General features: G+C 38.5%; 1 protein-coding gene across 1 annotated transcript in view; it reads right to left on the bottom strand.

Annotated features, from left to right (window-relative positions):
• Positions 1-4,758: 4,758 nt before the first annotated feature.
• The window catches only part of CABCOCO1 (ciliary associated calcium binding coiled-coil 1), a 161,703-nt gene continuing 150,862 nt past the window's right edge, over positions 4,759-15,599 (bottom strand). Inside the window, exons 6-8 of the mRNA XM_069571748.1 lie at positions 12,636-12,758; positions 12,084-12,224; positions 4,759-6,556 (exon numbers count right to left, since the gene is read on the bottom strand). Of these exons, the coding sequence (XP_069427849.1) occupies positions 6,482-6,556; positions 12,084-12,224; positions 12,636-12,758 (339 nt within the window). The 3' untranslated portion in view covers positions 4,759-6,481. The remainder of the gene's footprint in view (positions 6,557-12,083; positions 12,225-12,635; positions 12,759-15,599) is intronic.

Raw genomic sequence — 15,599 nt, 5'->3', positions numbered from 1 at the left:
GTAAAAACATATTTTATTCTTTTGTCTTGAATTTTTGATGATTACAAATTCAGTGCAAACTTTAACTTTATCCTAATCTACTAAGTTCAGTCATAGCTGAAAAGGGGATTGGATGACGTTAATAAAAAATAATAGCACCAATGATTATACAGAAAAAGATAAGGAAATAAAATCTATAAATATGTTGTTAGTCACTGTAAGGGATTAATTCCAGTTTGGGACTGGAAAATGAGTATCATGTTACTTTTATTCCATTTGAATTTGTGCCTTGGTTTTATGAAGGTCATGTTTTGACAGTGCCTTAATATAAATGTTTATTGGTATAAGAACAGGGGCTTTTATCCTCCTTTTGATTTTGAGATTGATATTCAATAAAAATATTGAGTCTGTATTAACCCTTTTTAGATCATAGGATGACAGGTGACCATTACCAAGCTTGATTTCAAGTTGCTGGATAGCATCAATTCCATGAACTCCATGAAGTCAAGGACCTTATCTGTCTTGCTGCTACTGCTGCTGCTGCTAAGTCACGTCGGTCGTGTCCGACTCTTAGCGACCCCATGGACTGCAACCTACCAGGCTCCTTTGTCCATGGGATTTTCCAGGCAAGAATACTGGAGTGGGTTGCATTGCCTTCTCCTCATCTGTCTTATTTCATCCTAATACCTAGAAAGTGCCCTGAGTAAATAACAAGTTAGATTAAAAACAAGAAACACCAAATGACCGTTGGAGACATCTGCACTCAACATTCCCTGAAGCCAAAAGTTAAATAACACAAAACTCTGGCAGCTCAGACAAAAATGTGATGAACTGATCTCTGTTGTTGGTAGTTTCATGAACAAGAGAAGGACTGCAAGAACCAAAGAAATTTTTGGTATTCTCTCTTACTTTTGAAATTTGAATTCCAACAAGATGGTATTATTTTGATTTAGATTCCTTTTTGTTTAGGAAACCTAAACTAACAGTTATTTTGGCTGCTACAAAGAGGTCCTGACTCCTCTTATTTAACAAACCAATGTCCAGGAAAAAAAAAAAATTTGCTATCCAGAAGAGGGACATCTTCCTGAGACTCTGAAACCTGAGATATCATAAGTATTTCTCCTCTGCAATTGTTGAGAAAAGTAGCACGTTTCTTCTCTAGGGGAACTGAAGCATAATGAAATGCAATCTAAGAACATGCAAACTTATTATCTACCAGGATGGTTGAATGGTTCCAATCAAATGGAAGAGAGAAATAAGGGCTTTATATTCGGATTTTGGAAAAATGATTCCACAGCTATATTTAGGTGCAACAGTGCCTACAAATACCTGAAATAGTGGCAGTCTGTGCCTTGCTTGTATCATCATGAGTATATTTTCTATTTGAAACTTTCCATAGGGGTGAGGAAAAAATCACTGCAAATTATTCCTGCAAATGGAGAAAATCTATCTCACTGTGGATGGTAAGAACAAGGCTGCTACATATCTACGTAAGAGGTTGTGACTGTTATTCAGGTGAATCCTCAGAGGGCTGCCTTTGTGCCAAAGACTGCATAGAGTAGGTGGACCCTGTGACTAAAAAAGTAAAAAATGTTATTTATTTCTCCCACTCTTAGAAACTGCTAAGAAGTGGAGCTATAGCTTTTATGAGAATTTGCTCTTTTCCACGCCTACATGTATAGAAGTCCTGGCACCTGGGAGATGACCTTTTTAAAAATATGAATCTGATGTCACTGACTACTTAAAACTTATCAACAAGTAACACATTGCTTTTAGGGTAAAAATAAAAATCTGTACTGTGGGGCTACAGGTCCCTTAGAGAGCTCTGGCTGTGACCAGTCATACAGCTTCCTCTGCACCCCAGGGACTTTGCACATGCTTCTCTCTCTCTGCCTGAAATTCATCTTCCTCCACCTTCTGTGAAGTTAAATCCTACCTCTCCCAATCCTACCTCTTGTGTCTCAAGGGGAAAAACATGTGAGAAGTTCCCCTGATGTCCCAGACTAGATCAAGTTCTTTTTTTCAATATGCTCATAATTTCCTGAAGCCTGCCTTTGTCATAGTCAGCATTAGCTGTCTCCCTCTCCTAGATGGTGATGGACAGGGAGGCCTGGCATGCTGCACTCCATGGGGTCGCGAAGAGTCAGACAACAACTGAGTGACTGAACTCTCCTACATTATTAGGACAGAGGCCCTGTCTGTTTGGCTCACTAGTAAATGCTTGGGCACGTAGTAGGTACTCAATGAATATACAGCATGTACATAAAGGAACAAATGGAGCTGGGTTAGGCATTCCATCCCTACATAAGTTTTCTAAATACTTAATATGCTTACAATACAAATAAGTTTGTTCCCTTATTATAACTAAAACCCCAAATGGTCAGTTTTCCCTTTGTTTCATATTGACTATGAGATAGCTAGGTGAAGGTAAGGTTAAGAATATGGGCTTTGTAATCACACAAGCCTAAGTTCAAAACCTGGTTCAACCATTACTGGCTGTGTAATCATGGGAAAGTTACTTAAATTTTTTTCTCTGCTCCAGTTTCCTCATCTGTAAAACAGGTCATACCTGGATTTCAAGCCCTGATCTGCCAGTTGTCAATGGTGCAATTCGGTTCAAGTTAGTCATCTCTCTAAGCTTCAGGCATCTTAACTATACAATTAGGCCAGTAATATCTGTCTGTCTATCTGTTAGGGTTATTTGAAGGATTAAAAGTACACGAAAGTGAAACTGTTAGTTGCTCAGTAAGGTCAGACTCTTTGCAACCCCATGGATTGTAGCCTGCCAGGCTCCTCTGTCCATGGAATTCTCCAGGAAAGAACACTGGAGTAGGTTGCCACTTCCTTTTCCAGGGGATCTTCTAGACGCAGGGGTCAACCCCGGGTCTCCTGCATTGCAGGCAGATTCTTTATCGTCTGAACAGGGAAGCCTTTAAGTGTATATATATATACACATATATATGCTGCTGCTAAGTCGCTTCAGTTGTGTTCGACTCTGTGCGACCCCATAGACAGCAGCCCACCAGGCTCCCCACTCCAGTACTCCTGCCTGGAAAATTCCATGGACGGAGGAGCCTGGTAGGCTGCAGTCCATGGGGTTGCTGAGGGTCGGACACGACTGAGCGACTTCACTTTCACTTTTCACTTTCATGCATTGGAGAAGGAAATGGCAACCCACTTCAGTGTTCTTGCCTGGAGAATCCCAGGGACGGGGGCGCCTAGTTGGCTGCCGTCTATGGGGTCGCACAGAGTCTGACATGACTGGAGTGACTTAGCAGCAAAGAGTTATCATACACTGTTGGTAAAATATCCTTGGAAGGCACTTTGGCAATATCTATAAAAACTGGAAATGCAAATAAAATTTGACCTAGAAATTTCTCTCCTTAGGAATTCATTCTTGAAGTATAATCATACATGTTCACACAGATGGCAACACGACATTGTGATAGCAAAAGTGTGTTAGCCGCTCAGTTGTGTCCGACTCTTTGCAACCCCATGAACTGCAGCCCACCAGGCTCCTCTGTCCATGGGATTTTCCAAGCACGAATACTAGAGTGGGTTACCATTTCCTTCTCCAAGCAAAAGTACTGAAAACAATACAAAGTCCATTAATAGAAATAGTTTAAAAGTTATGGAATTTCTAAAATGAAATACTGTATACATACTCATTAAAAAGTGTGTGCTCAGGCACATCCAACTCTTCGAACTCCATGGGCTGTCACTAAAAAATACTGATAGAGAATTATCTTAAGATATATTATTTCATATAAAAAAGCACTGTAAAGAACAATGCAAACTGTGTGTGTTTTTTTAAAGACCACTCTATACAAGTATCCAGTTGTTTAAATGGGCAAAAATAATTTCCTATGGACTTACTGAAAGCTGTGGTTGCCTCATGGGAAAACAAATGAAGGTACCTAGCCAGGGTGAAATTTATTTCTCATTGTCTACACTGCTTTTTTCCTTTTTTTTGGTAATAGAGTGCATATATTGCTTTATTGATTCAAAATTAATTTAAAAGAGCAAAGACTGAATTAAAATTTGTAGTTACTGCTACTATAATTGCTCTTTCTCCTATTATTAGATGTTACAGTCAGGCTATTGCAGGGATCCCTGGGCTGCTCCAACACTATAAAGACATAAGAAAACAGGGTGACAAGTTAGTTACCATGGGGGGACATACCGACCCACAAGTTCCAGTGGAAAGACAGAGGAAGCTGGGAATTCTGGCAAGGTGGCTACCCCAAACAACTGGACAGTGGGTATCAGGGATGGGCAGTGGGTTTTGGTTATCAAGACTATGGTTTTTCCAGTGGTCATGTATGGATGTGAGAGTTGGACTGTGAAGAAAGCTGAGCACTGAAGAATTGATGCTTTTGAACTGTGGTGTTGGAGAAGACTCTTGAGAGTCCCTTGGACTGCAAGGAGATACAACCAGTCCATTCTAAAGGAGATCAGTCCTGGGTGTTCTTTGGAAGGAATGATGCTAAAGCTGAAACTCCAGTACTTTGGCCACCTCATGCGAAGAGTTGACTCATTAGAGAAGACTCTGATGCTGGGAGGGATTGGGGGCAGGAGGAGAAGGGGACAACAGAGGATGAGATGGCTGGATGGCATCACCGACTCAATGGATGTGAGTGTGAGTGAACTCCGGGAGTTGGTGATGGACAGGGAGGCCTGGTGTGCTGCAATTCATGGGGTCGCAAAGAGTCGGACATGACTGAGCGACTGAACTGAACTGAACTGAACTGAACTGAAGAGGTAAACAGAAACCAAACCTTAGGAAAAAAATCCTTTAATGTGAATTCATTGAATTATCAGAACAACCACAAAAAATAAGTATTATCTTCACTTAACAGATGACCAATTAGTGGGTGAGCAGCCTGTCCAAAGTCACACATCAGACCCTGGGAGTCTAACTCCAGAGGCAGGCTTTCGGTGTTCATATAGGGTATTGTTTTTGTGTAGTTTTTAGGGATCCAACTGCTTATTTTTTATTCAGTTTTGAACTCTTTGTACCTTTGCTCAAAATCAGCGCTCTTTATTAGAAATGGAGGTCCACCGATGTGCCAATGGTTGCATTTGAAGCTGTTCTGGATATTTTAAGAAGCTCCTTTATTTCCTATTTGTGGTTTCTCTAGTTTCACCTCTGTTTTCCCTGGAAAAAAGACGGATTGATGAAATTAAGACTTGTGAGCCCTTCTAGTGATCTCTGATGGCCATCAGCATTTTCAGTTAGGAAGGACGGCTCAAAGAAGAAACATCTTAGCTCATTCAGGCCTTCCAGACTTGGAACTGCATGAACAAATAAATAAAGACAGTTTCAAAGTAAGGACTTCTCTTACTTCGCCGATCAGTGTAGTTAAAACAACCAAATGCTTCCAGATCTGTCTCTACCCTAAATGAATATATTTTGGGCAGTCCCCTTGGTACTGATGCAGTAAGCAAGGTTGTAGCCCAAGGTCACAGCACGGACCAAACATATTCGACCAAGCGCCACCCAGATGTAAGTACATTTGGTTCCAATATAAACTGGAAACTTCTTGAAGAAATGTTCCCCTCCTTGCAATGCTCTACATTCTAGAACACTCTGAAGTCTCAGAAATTGGGAAAGGAACGAGGTAGTAGTCAATATAATTTGCCAAACTAGGGATAATCAGTTGGCAAATGGATACTTTCTTTTGAAATTATATTTTTAATAATGGTATTTAAAGGCTTGAGATGTTTTCAATCATTCTACTGCAATATAATGGTTAATTTTAAGAGCTCTGTGAGTTTGATTTGTATTTAAGATTTTTGCAATCTATATATAGGTTGGTCTTTAATAACCACTTATACATTGCTTCTTTTTATATAGGTCATGTATTCTCCCAGGAGAGTAACAAGATTAGAAATAACAAATACAGTACAGAATAAATTAAAGTGCTTCAAACTGCATTATATAATTTCAGAAAATTGGTTTCACACTGAAACATTTAAATAAGAAAACCAACTGATTTAAGGAGAAAAAAAAAACAAAACCTAGTACATGCACTTGAATTCCTATTGTTTAGCAAATTTTACCCTCAGCAGTATGGTGGTGGTCTGTGTTCACAAGGCTTCAGCAATGTGGCAGTTCATTTGGGTCAATATGGATAAAATCATTATCATTCTTCTTTATTTTAAAATGTTGACTTCATTCTCCTTAAGATGAATAACATTTACTAGTCAAAATGTCAAAGGAGTATTATAAAAGTAATTGTATTTTTATATATGGTTCTCCAAACTCTTATATAAAAATGTTCTTATTACACACAGTGCAATAAATTCAGAGGTTGTTATGGGACAGGAGATAGAGAAATTGGGGCCAATACTTTTCTAATTAGTTAGGATAATAAAAAGTGGGGCTTGGTTTTCCTGTCTCAACTAAATGAAGGCGATCTGGTGCTCGAGAGAGTCTATGATTCCGGCCGGTTTTGTTTGTTTCGTTAGGTTTTAGTATCACTCTCCTGGTTCGGAGTCCTCAGGCCTTTTTCAATTTTTCTATTCGTGCATTAAAGGCTTCTTCCTGTATTTGCAGCTTTTCGTTTATCTCAGTCTGTGAAGACAATCATAAAAAAGTGGTTATGATGGAGCTATCTTTTGCTGCACATTGTCTTTGTGGTTTTGACATACTATAGTGCCTAAAGACAGACATTATCCCTCACACACCTTCCTGTTTTGCAGACATAGCCGTGTTTCAGCCTGTAGTGATGTGATAACACTTTATCATATTTCTCTGCACATTCCCAATGTATAGCATGTCTGCTATGAACAGGAAGTGGTATTTGGACAGCCATTTTTCACATAGGCTTGTGTTGGAAGATAGGCTAATTTATCTGCATTTTCAGACAGACTTTACCAACAAGCACCGAATCAGAATAACTGCTCTAGGCTCAGTTACTGCAGTGTTGTTGGTACTGCCACCCCTCTGCAATGGGTGTTTTTGTCTCCCTTGTAATACATTCTAATTGGGATCCCAGAAAGCTTCTGTTGTGAAATCACAACACAAATAATCTCACAATTAGAATGATTCTCATAATTAAAGAGTATTTGCCACATATACAGCTCTTAAAATTATGCCCTTTGTGATATAGTTTTGGTATAAAAAAGTAAGCAGTTGCTGACAGGTTTTCGTGTTTGCTGTGGCTATGATAGCATTTAGCCTCTGGCAGTGATATTCTGTGGACTAACATTGCTACCTACACAAATCCAAAAATATTTTCACATTAGCTGAACATTTGTAGCCCTGGAAATGTCTTTTTTTTTTCATGATGGATTATAACATTATGTATAGAGAAACCAGTGGCAGGGGGCATGGTAAAACTGGGGTCTTTGTTTAGGTGATTTAAAATAGTAAACAAGCATATGAGGAATAGTTCACACACATAAATGTTAATAAGTAATTAGAAATGTAGAATTGTAATGCCTATGACCTAATTTAAGGTCAGCAGGTAACTGTATTTTAAGAAACATTTTAATTTATATAGAAGAAATTTAAAAAATCAAATACTGATTTTGGTCCAAATATAACTTCATTGTTATTTATTTATTTATAACTGTAATTGTAACAGCTAGTTTTGAAAGGTCTACTTGCTTGCCTTGTCTGATGAGATATTGTTTCACAGTTAAGAGAAACTATTTCTGAAAAGATCCCATTGGTGCCAATAATTCTGGGTTCTCGCACAAGTATGTTTTTTGGCTCCAGTTTTATCGAGTCTTGGGCTCAAGTCTGGCCTCTGGCTTTTCCTCTTTTCCTTTCTTGGTGCTAAGTGAAGGAGGCAATGAGGGATGAGCATGGTTGTCCAGGTTACAAAAGAAATGTCTTATTTTTAGGAACCTATAATCCTCTCGGGCATAATTTTGGGAAAGCTGAAAGGAGGAAGGGTCTAGGAGTATGGAGACCTAGGGATTCGTTTAGCTCTGCAGCCTTGAGCAGGTAACTTAACCACCTTTAGTTCTTATTGAAAAATTAAGTAGTTTAAAATTAAGTATGTTAAATTCATGTATGTTGGCTTTTAAATTCATAATTCCAAGTATGTTAACTTTTAAATTCATAATTCTAACTTTTAATTCTGATATATTCACTGTTGTTATACTATTTCATTATCATGATATTGTGCTATATTTAAAAAAGTATTACTTCTGTTTCTTTATGGCAGGCTATATATTATATCATGTAGGGCATAAAATGGTTTGAAGAAATGATTCTGTTACAGTTCCAAAGGATTGGGAAGCAGTGGTCTAACTAGACAATTGACTCTTCCCACTTTCAATTAAATGTATTTTAGGTCTACCAATAATCTCATTTCTTTTAAACTAAGGACAGAAGTATTATTATCTTCCAGCTTCTGTTTCCCTATCTCATCAGGGTTTTCACATTAACCTGGAGGTCTTTTTGGTATTTCACTGAGACAGAATTGACTGCCAGTAAGTGAAGGCTCTGGGGAAAAGGCTCCTGAAGGTCAAGGGCGTGCCTGCTAGAGCTGTGCTGACCGAGGGACACATCTCAGATCTCCAGACCATGGTGATCAGTATTTTGGACATGGACGACAAGATCCCCCGTCTGGTCAAGAACAGGTTGTCCTTGGTCTACAGTGTCTCCATGTTAATCCTCAGGACACGGATGACCAGATGTGCTACCTACAAGTCCCAGGATAGGGTATGGTTCTATTGCCTTTTAGGAAAGAATGGAAAATCCATGACCTGGGTCCGACAGTCTCTCAGTGATTACTTCTTGAGGTGATTTTCCACTCAGATTTTCTAACCTGGGAAGTTGACCTAAAAATACCTATGGTCCCAAGATGGCAAACTTCTCTTAAGGTTTTCACATTATTTTACTCTACTGCTTAAGATAGGGCCAACAGCCAACATTTAATGAAAGAATTTAGTGCTAGCATTCATATGTCTCTGAAATACAAATGCAAGAATTTAGTGCTAGCGTTCATATTTCTCTGAAATATAATTCTTTAAATATATTAAAGTTTGCTCCATTGGGCATAATTTTTATTATACAACTCAGGGCCAAACTAATTTCATTTTAAATGTATCTTTAAAATTAAAATATCTAGGCTACATAAGCTTAAAATGTTTGCTCTATTCAGTATAATTTTAATTAACATCTCAGGGCCAAGATAACTTCATTCTTAATAAATTTCTGAAGCTATAAAGTGAGTCAATGGGAAAGTAAGTAGATTAACATAAAAAATTTAAGGATTCACACAATTTTCAGAAATTTCTGAATTACAGAAAGTGAAATATGCTTGTAACCACAATGGAGAATGAGGTCTGAAAAAAACTGTACTCAAAACATGAATTCACTACTGCCTTTTCCTACAAAAATTATAATAAGACTATGATTTTTACCTTTGTATATTTTTTGAGTATGATTTTTAGATAAAGAAGGAGAAAAAACTATTGGAAATTTTAATGTATCTTACAAATAATAATTCATTAAATGTTTCTACAGCAAGTCATTGGTTTATATGCACTGACCACTGATAAGTGGCTACCTTTGAACAGGGATGAGACAGTTTTAAGAGCCAAGAATACTGGAAGGCAGGTTTTAGAAGTGGAAAATAACTTACCCATTTAAAACAGGGAGAAATTTAGGTAGGCAGAGAGTAATTACCCGACTTGGAATTTGACCAAGACGCAACAGTAAACACTGAAAAAGTGCCACACCACTGGAGTATTAAAAAGCAAAGTAGTCTGGTTGTGATATTAGAGGTTGTGTGGTTTTTGTAGATTACGCTGGAATTAGAACTAGAACCCGGTTCACAGCTCCCAATCAGGGTCTTTCATCAACTTCTGACCCTGGAAACCCTGGACAAATGACTTAATATTTCTGTTTCTCTCAGTTTTCATTTTATTTATCAGAGAAGTGCCTGCCTAATTCAAATGGAGTTTACTAGGATTATTGAGAGAAAATACATAAAGGGGTTTGCTATCTTGAGATACTGTATAAATAAACATCATCAAGCCATTTTATTGAAAAACTGGCAATAATTTGGCTCAAGCTAATGTCCATTCTAAAGGAGATTGGTCCTGGGTGTTCTTCGGAAGGAATGATGCTAAAGCTGAAACTCCAGTACTTTGGCCGCCTCATGCGAAGAGCTGACTCATCGGAAAAGACTCTGATGCTGGGAGGGACTAGGGGCAGGAGGAGAAAGGGACAACAGAGGATGAGATAGCTGGATGGCAGTGCCGACTCGATGCACGTGAGTTTGAGTGAACTCTGGGAGTTGGTGATGGACAGGGAGGCCTGGTGTGCTGCAATTAATGGGGTCGCAAAGAGTCGGACACGACTGAGCGACTGAACTGAACTGAACTGAATGCCCATAAATCTACTTAATATGGAAATGATCAAGGCACCTGAAAGATCTGCATCCCTCACCTCTGGTCCTTTCTATGCCTAATTCTTGACAAGATGGGGGATCTTGTCGTCCAGTGTCCATAGTTCTCTCTATGCCTAATTACATTTAGATGAGCCAGCTAATGGACTTCCAGGCCCAGTAAGAACGGCTGCAGGCCAGTGGGACAACACTTACACATAGAACCATCATATTTCTTTTGCTATAAAGGTAGTGATATAAATACTACAGACTCTAATATTAAAGAAATGTCAATGAATATTTAAACATACTGCTCATGGAACATGGAACATGGCCTCAGTAAAGATGTTTTCAATTTTGAGGGCTTGCAAACAATTTTATTACTGTATAGGGCCTTGGTGATAATTTCAGGGCCACAGGATCACAAAGGAGCCCAGGGCCATGATTATCCATAAACTATATTTAGATGAAATGTTATCAAATCTAAAGAGGAGATATGTTTTGAACTCAGCTTAATTCAGCTGCTCTCTGCCCTTCAACAGAGTAACCAGTTATTACATTCATGGGGTTGTTAACAATAAAGCTTTGTGTAAAACGTGTCCTTTCACTATTTCTGGTAAACACTAAACACCCCTTATTAAGCCGAGGACTTTGGCTAATTCTGTTGGCATCGAATTATTAAATGTTCGTGTAAATAGTACATTAACACTTGATGATTAAACAAGTAACAAGGTATGCTATTGCCAAGCTAATCTTTTGTTTCCTCTAAATTGTTATTAATGCAGAGTGCTTTTTATATATAGTCTCATGTCCAAAAAAACAACTGAGTGCATTCCCTGAGATGCATTCATATTTTAAACATGCAGTATAATGTCCTATTGGTTCATGTTTATTTCCTCAGGAAATATAAATCCTCTCAAAATATGCAAATGACTCAATCATTTTGCCTAGGAAATGATGCAAGTCTTTGTGTTGAGGTAGAAAAGGTGGCGTTCTATTTTTTTGGACAGGAAAAAAATTAAGGATAAAGCTAAGCCTATTGATTTATCATTAGCAGTTGCTACTGAGATGGTTGCTGTCATCACCATTTTCATGCAGCCATTGGTGTCAGTGGTAAATCATTAATATATAAATAAATAAATAAATAAATATATATCCATTAGCTGGGCTTCCCTGGGGGCTCAGATGGTAAAGAATCTGCCTGCAATGTGGGAGACCTGGGTTCGCTCCCTGGGTTGAGACGATCCCCTGGAGAAGAGAAGGGCTACTCAGTAAAGAGCTGGACAGGACTAAGCAACTTCCACTTTCACACACCCATCAGCTCTTACTGATATGTGAAAAGGAGCAAAGGAGTTCAAAGATAAGAAAGCCTCTCTTTAGAAATTTCATGGAAAGACTAAGCTAAGAATGATGGTCTGGTGTTAAATGTACTATCATTACCCCTGCATGAGCAGTCAGTCAGTGTGACTGGGCATCAAGTGTTTATGGGTCTTGATGCTGCGTGATTCTGTAAACTGGTAACATACCACAAAATGTGCCATTGTTGAATTTATTTTGTGATCTTACTGAGTCTCAGATGACACAACTGAGAGTTATGTGGAGACGTTACATTGAGCTGCTCGATCATCAGCATCACACTTGCTGGCAGAGCATGGGTAGTGTTTATAGACATTAAGGTTGAGGTTGGCTAATTAACAAGTAATAAAGTAAGTAAGCACACTATCAAGTAAGCACACTATCAAGGCTGAGTACCTGAATGCTGATTAAAATGTCATCTGTGACTTGGTCCAGCACCGATTTTATCTCTTCAATGGTGAAACCAACTAACAGATCAGTTTCTGAAGTATCGGCTTCTGGCTGGGACTCTTCAGGGCCTTGTTCTTGATTCAACCCCTAGAATATTAAATGTAAACAACACTCAAGTAGTTTCTGGAGCCTTTACTGATTTATATGTAGCCTCAGACTTCTCTTGGCTGCTTTCCTATCAGAAATGATATCAATCTAGGTGGATTTTGATCTGACATTTTCCTGCATTTTCATTATTCATGAGCATTATGACAGGTCAGTAAGCGGTGCTTTTACCTACTCAGAGAAAATGAAGGTAGAGATTGGGAAAGGTGGAGCAGATAAGATTAAAATTGCTTAATCAGCCTCAGCTGGCCCACCTGTGAATCAATGCCAAAGAAACATTTATATTTAACTAGGAAAGGTCGGAAGGAAAATAGGAGTGCATTTGGTTCTTTTTCTCCTACTAGAGAATATCATACTGAGACACAGTGAAGTAAGAGACAAAAGGAAACATACCTTTATTTCCATATCCAGTGGTGGAGGTGGCTCTATGAATGTTGAGTAAACATCAAATGAGATTCCTTCTTCTAGAGGATCAGGGAAAGGGTGATCGGCAGGATTCACAACTTCTATCAGTTGCTAGAGGGGAAGAGAAGAGCTATATTATGACAAAAGCTCGGGTGAGTAACCACAATTTCAGCCAATATACACAAAGTTCCAAGTCTATTACTTTTTAAATGCCATTGACTCTGATTTCTTGATGCCACAGATCTCTTAGCTTTATAGTGCTTTTTGTGCTCTGATAATTAGCATTTTACTTCCCCCACTGTCTTATCTTTCTATACTGTGTAGTTTGGGACTTCATTTTATACTGCCTTAATCTTGAATTGTTCCATGGGTCAGTGTTCCCTTCCTCCTGCCTACAAGTTCTCTGAAGGCAGAGACCATGTTTTAGATTCTCTGTGCATCTTCTCCAGTTCTGGTAGAGTTTGATCTTAAAACACTCAATGACAGCCTGATGGTGATTGATATTACCCAGTAGAGTCTAGCTGTTCTTGCAGGCAATGGTGAAATGGCCAAGAGAACTTGGTGATGAGGATAATAAAGGTTCTAAAGGTTAACGTACAAAGTTAGCACAGAGTAACTCAGAGAGGAGATGTGCAAAGTCAAGAAAAAATACTGAGGGCAAGGCAAGATGTCACTGAAAACATTTAACAATTCTGTGGCAAGATTGTGCCAATCAGAGAAGGGTGATGGTGGTCAACAGCAGAAATGAAGAAACGAGTCAAAGAAGTGTCCACCTCACCATGCCTTGAGGGAGAGAGCAGAGGTGAGGGTACAGATGACACTAAACATCTGATGCCTCTCAATGGTTCCTCTTGCTTTGATTTCATGTTTAAAAGGCAACATTCTGATCATAATCTGACTTCTCATCTCAGTTGTTCTACAGACATGACTCAGTTGTTCTACAGCTGAGTGCTCTGATCTTCATGCCTATTACATTCCTCACTGTAAATCAATAAACCCATGTTCTCATGTATTCAGTAAGGTCCTAGGAGCTTGTTTTTATGGCTCTGAGATGAAGCTACCCACTGTATGCTGACAAAGTCTTCAAGACTACAAGTTTTGAGACTTCCCTCAAGGCCCAGTGGTTGAGCATATGATTTCTAAGGTAGCGATGGTGATTTGATCCCTGGTCAGGGAACTAAGATCCCATGTGTGTGTTGTGTGTGTGTGTGTGTGTGTGTGTGGACACACACACTAGTTGTGTCTGACTCTTTGTGAGTCCATTGACTTTAGCCCACCAGACTTCTCTGTCCATGATATTTTTCAGACAAGAATACTGGAGCAGGTTGCCATTTCCTACTCCAGGGGATCTTCTCAACCCAAGTATTGAACCCTTATGTCTTGAGTCTCCTGCATTTGCAGGTGCATTTTTTACCTCTGTGCCACCTGGGAAGCCCAAGATCCTATGTGCTTAAGGGCAACTAAGCCAGTGTGCCACAACTACTGAACCCATGGGCTCTGGCACCTGCTCATGACAACTAGAGAGAAGACAGAGTATTACAACTAAGACCAGATATAGACAAAAAATTAAAAAAAAAGTGCCTACTCTAAGACAATAATCTAGAAATGCATAAACACCAAATAATTACCATCCCATGGGGCCTGGAAAAACCCTGAAATCATCATGTTCATTTCTAACTTTTCCACGTATTATAATACTTCACTTTTTACATACTAATACTTTTGATTTAGATAGGTTTTGGAATGAACTGAAGGCTAGGTTATTGCATGGTCATACCAATATATTTTGCCTTGAATTTGTATTACTAATTTTAATTTGATCTTATAGGAAGTTGCTGCTTAGTATAAACATATATAAGGACTGAAGTGTTGTAACTTTACAGTCAAGGCAATTTGGAAATCAAGAAATTAAATGATTGGCTTAAGGTCAAATAATTACTTGGTGACAGGGCTAGGAGTTAAGCCCTGGTGTGCTGACTTTGTGGCCTATGCCGTTTTCAGTCAACTGTAATATGTCCTCATGTTGCCACATTTGGAAGTTGCTGATATTATTAAGCACTTAATCTTTATTCTGTTAGATGACATCATTCCAGATTATTCATCCTAAATTGACCAAGATGACTAAATGTTAATAAAAATAGAAGATCGAAAAAACTGTATCAGAATAATCTTTCTGTCTCTTCACATTAGTAAAATATTCTTTTTTCCTAAATGGGACATCCGAGCATTTTCATCTCCTCACAAAATTTGTAAATTTTTTTCAGCATGCTTGCTTTTTTATCCTCCTGCACTTTATATTGCACTTTATTTTACTAAGCTAGAAAAGTGACATAGTTAAATATATTTTAGTGTCTTCTGAAACACAGATAAAGTAAATAAGCTGTATATAGGAATCCAGAGACAAGGGAAGATAATGAGGAATTTACTTGGTTGACTAAAGGAGACTAAATTCACTAAAGCTGACTTTAATATAGGGTAAAACTAGAAATTTGAGGGGAGTGGTAGTGAGTTAGACATTGAAAAAAGAAGAAAGGAATTGACTGGAATTTATTTTATTTACCACAGGCACTGAGAAGGTAAGCAGGAGATAACCTGCAAGGTTAAAGTAGTTTCTTTTAATGAAGGAAAATTTTATCTTGTTGCTTTTGCCATATCTGTCTTGCTGGTATAGTTTTCCATACACAGGCTAAGACTTTGCTAATTTTATTTCCCTTTGGTGGAAGTCATCAATGGATCACATCTCCAACCTGGTAGTAGAGAATTCTACCATCTGCCCACCTGTATCCTTTCTTCCAATAAATTATACATTTAAATACTTAAGGGCAAACAGATATTTGTGCTTACGGATCTCATTTTATTCCTTAAATCCCTTGTGGGCTGGATTTCCTTATAAAGTTTATCTGAACTGCTCGCCAACTCCAACTCCTCTGTTTTCCAAGTCTTTGGCACTGG

The sequence above is a fragment of the Ovis canadensis genome, chromosome 25, assembly GCF_042477335.2.
Source record: "Ovis canadensis isolate MfBH-ARS-UI-01 breed Bighorn chromosome 25, ARS-UI_OviCan_v2, whole genome shotgun sequence".
In the NCBI taxonomy this organism is placed as follows: Eukaryota; Metazoa; Chordata; class Mammalia; order Artiodactyla; family Bovidae; genus Ovis; species Ovis canadensis.
Note: the sequence above shows the minus strand (reverse complement) of the source record. Positions and strands in the feature narration are given on the sequence as shown.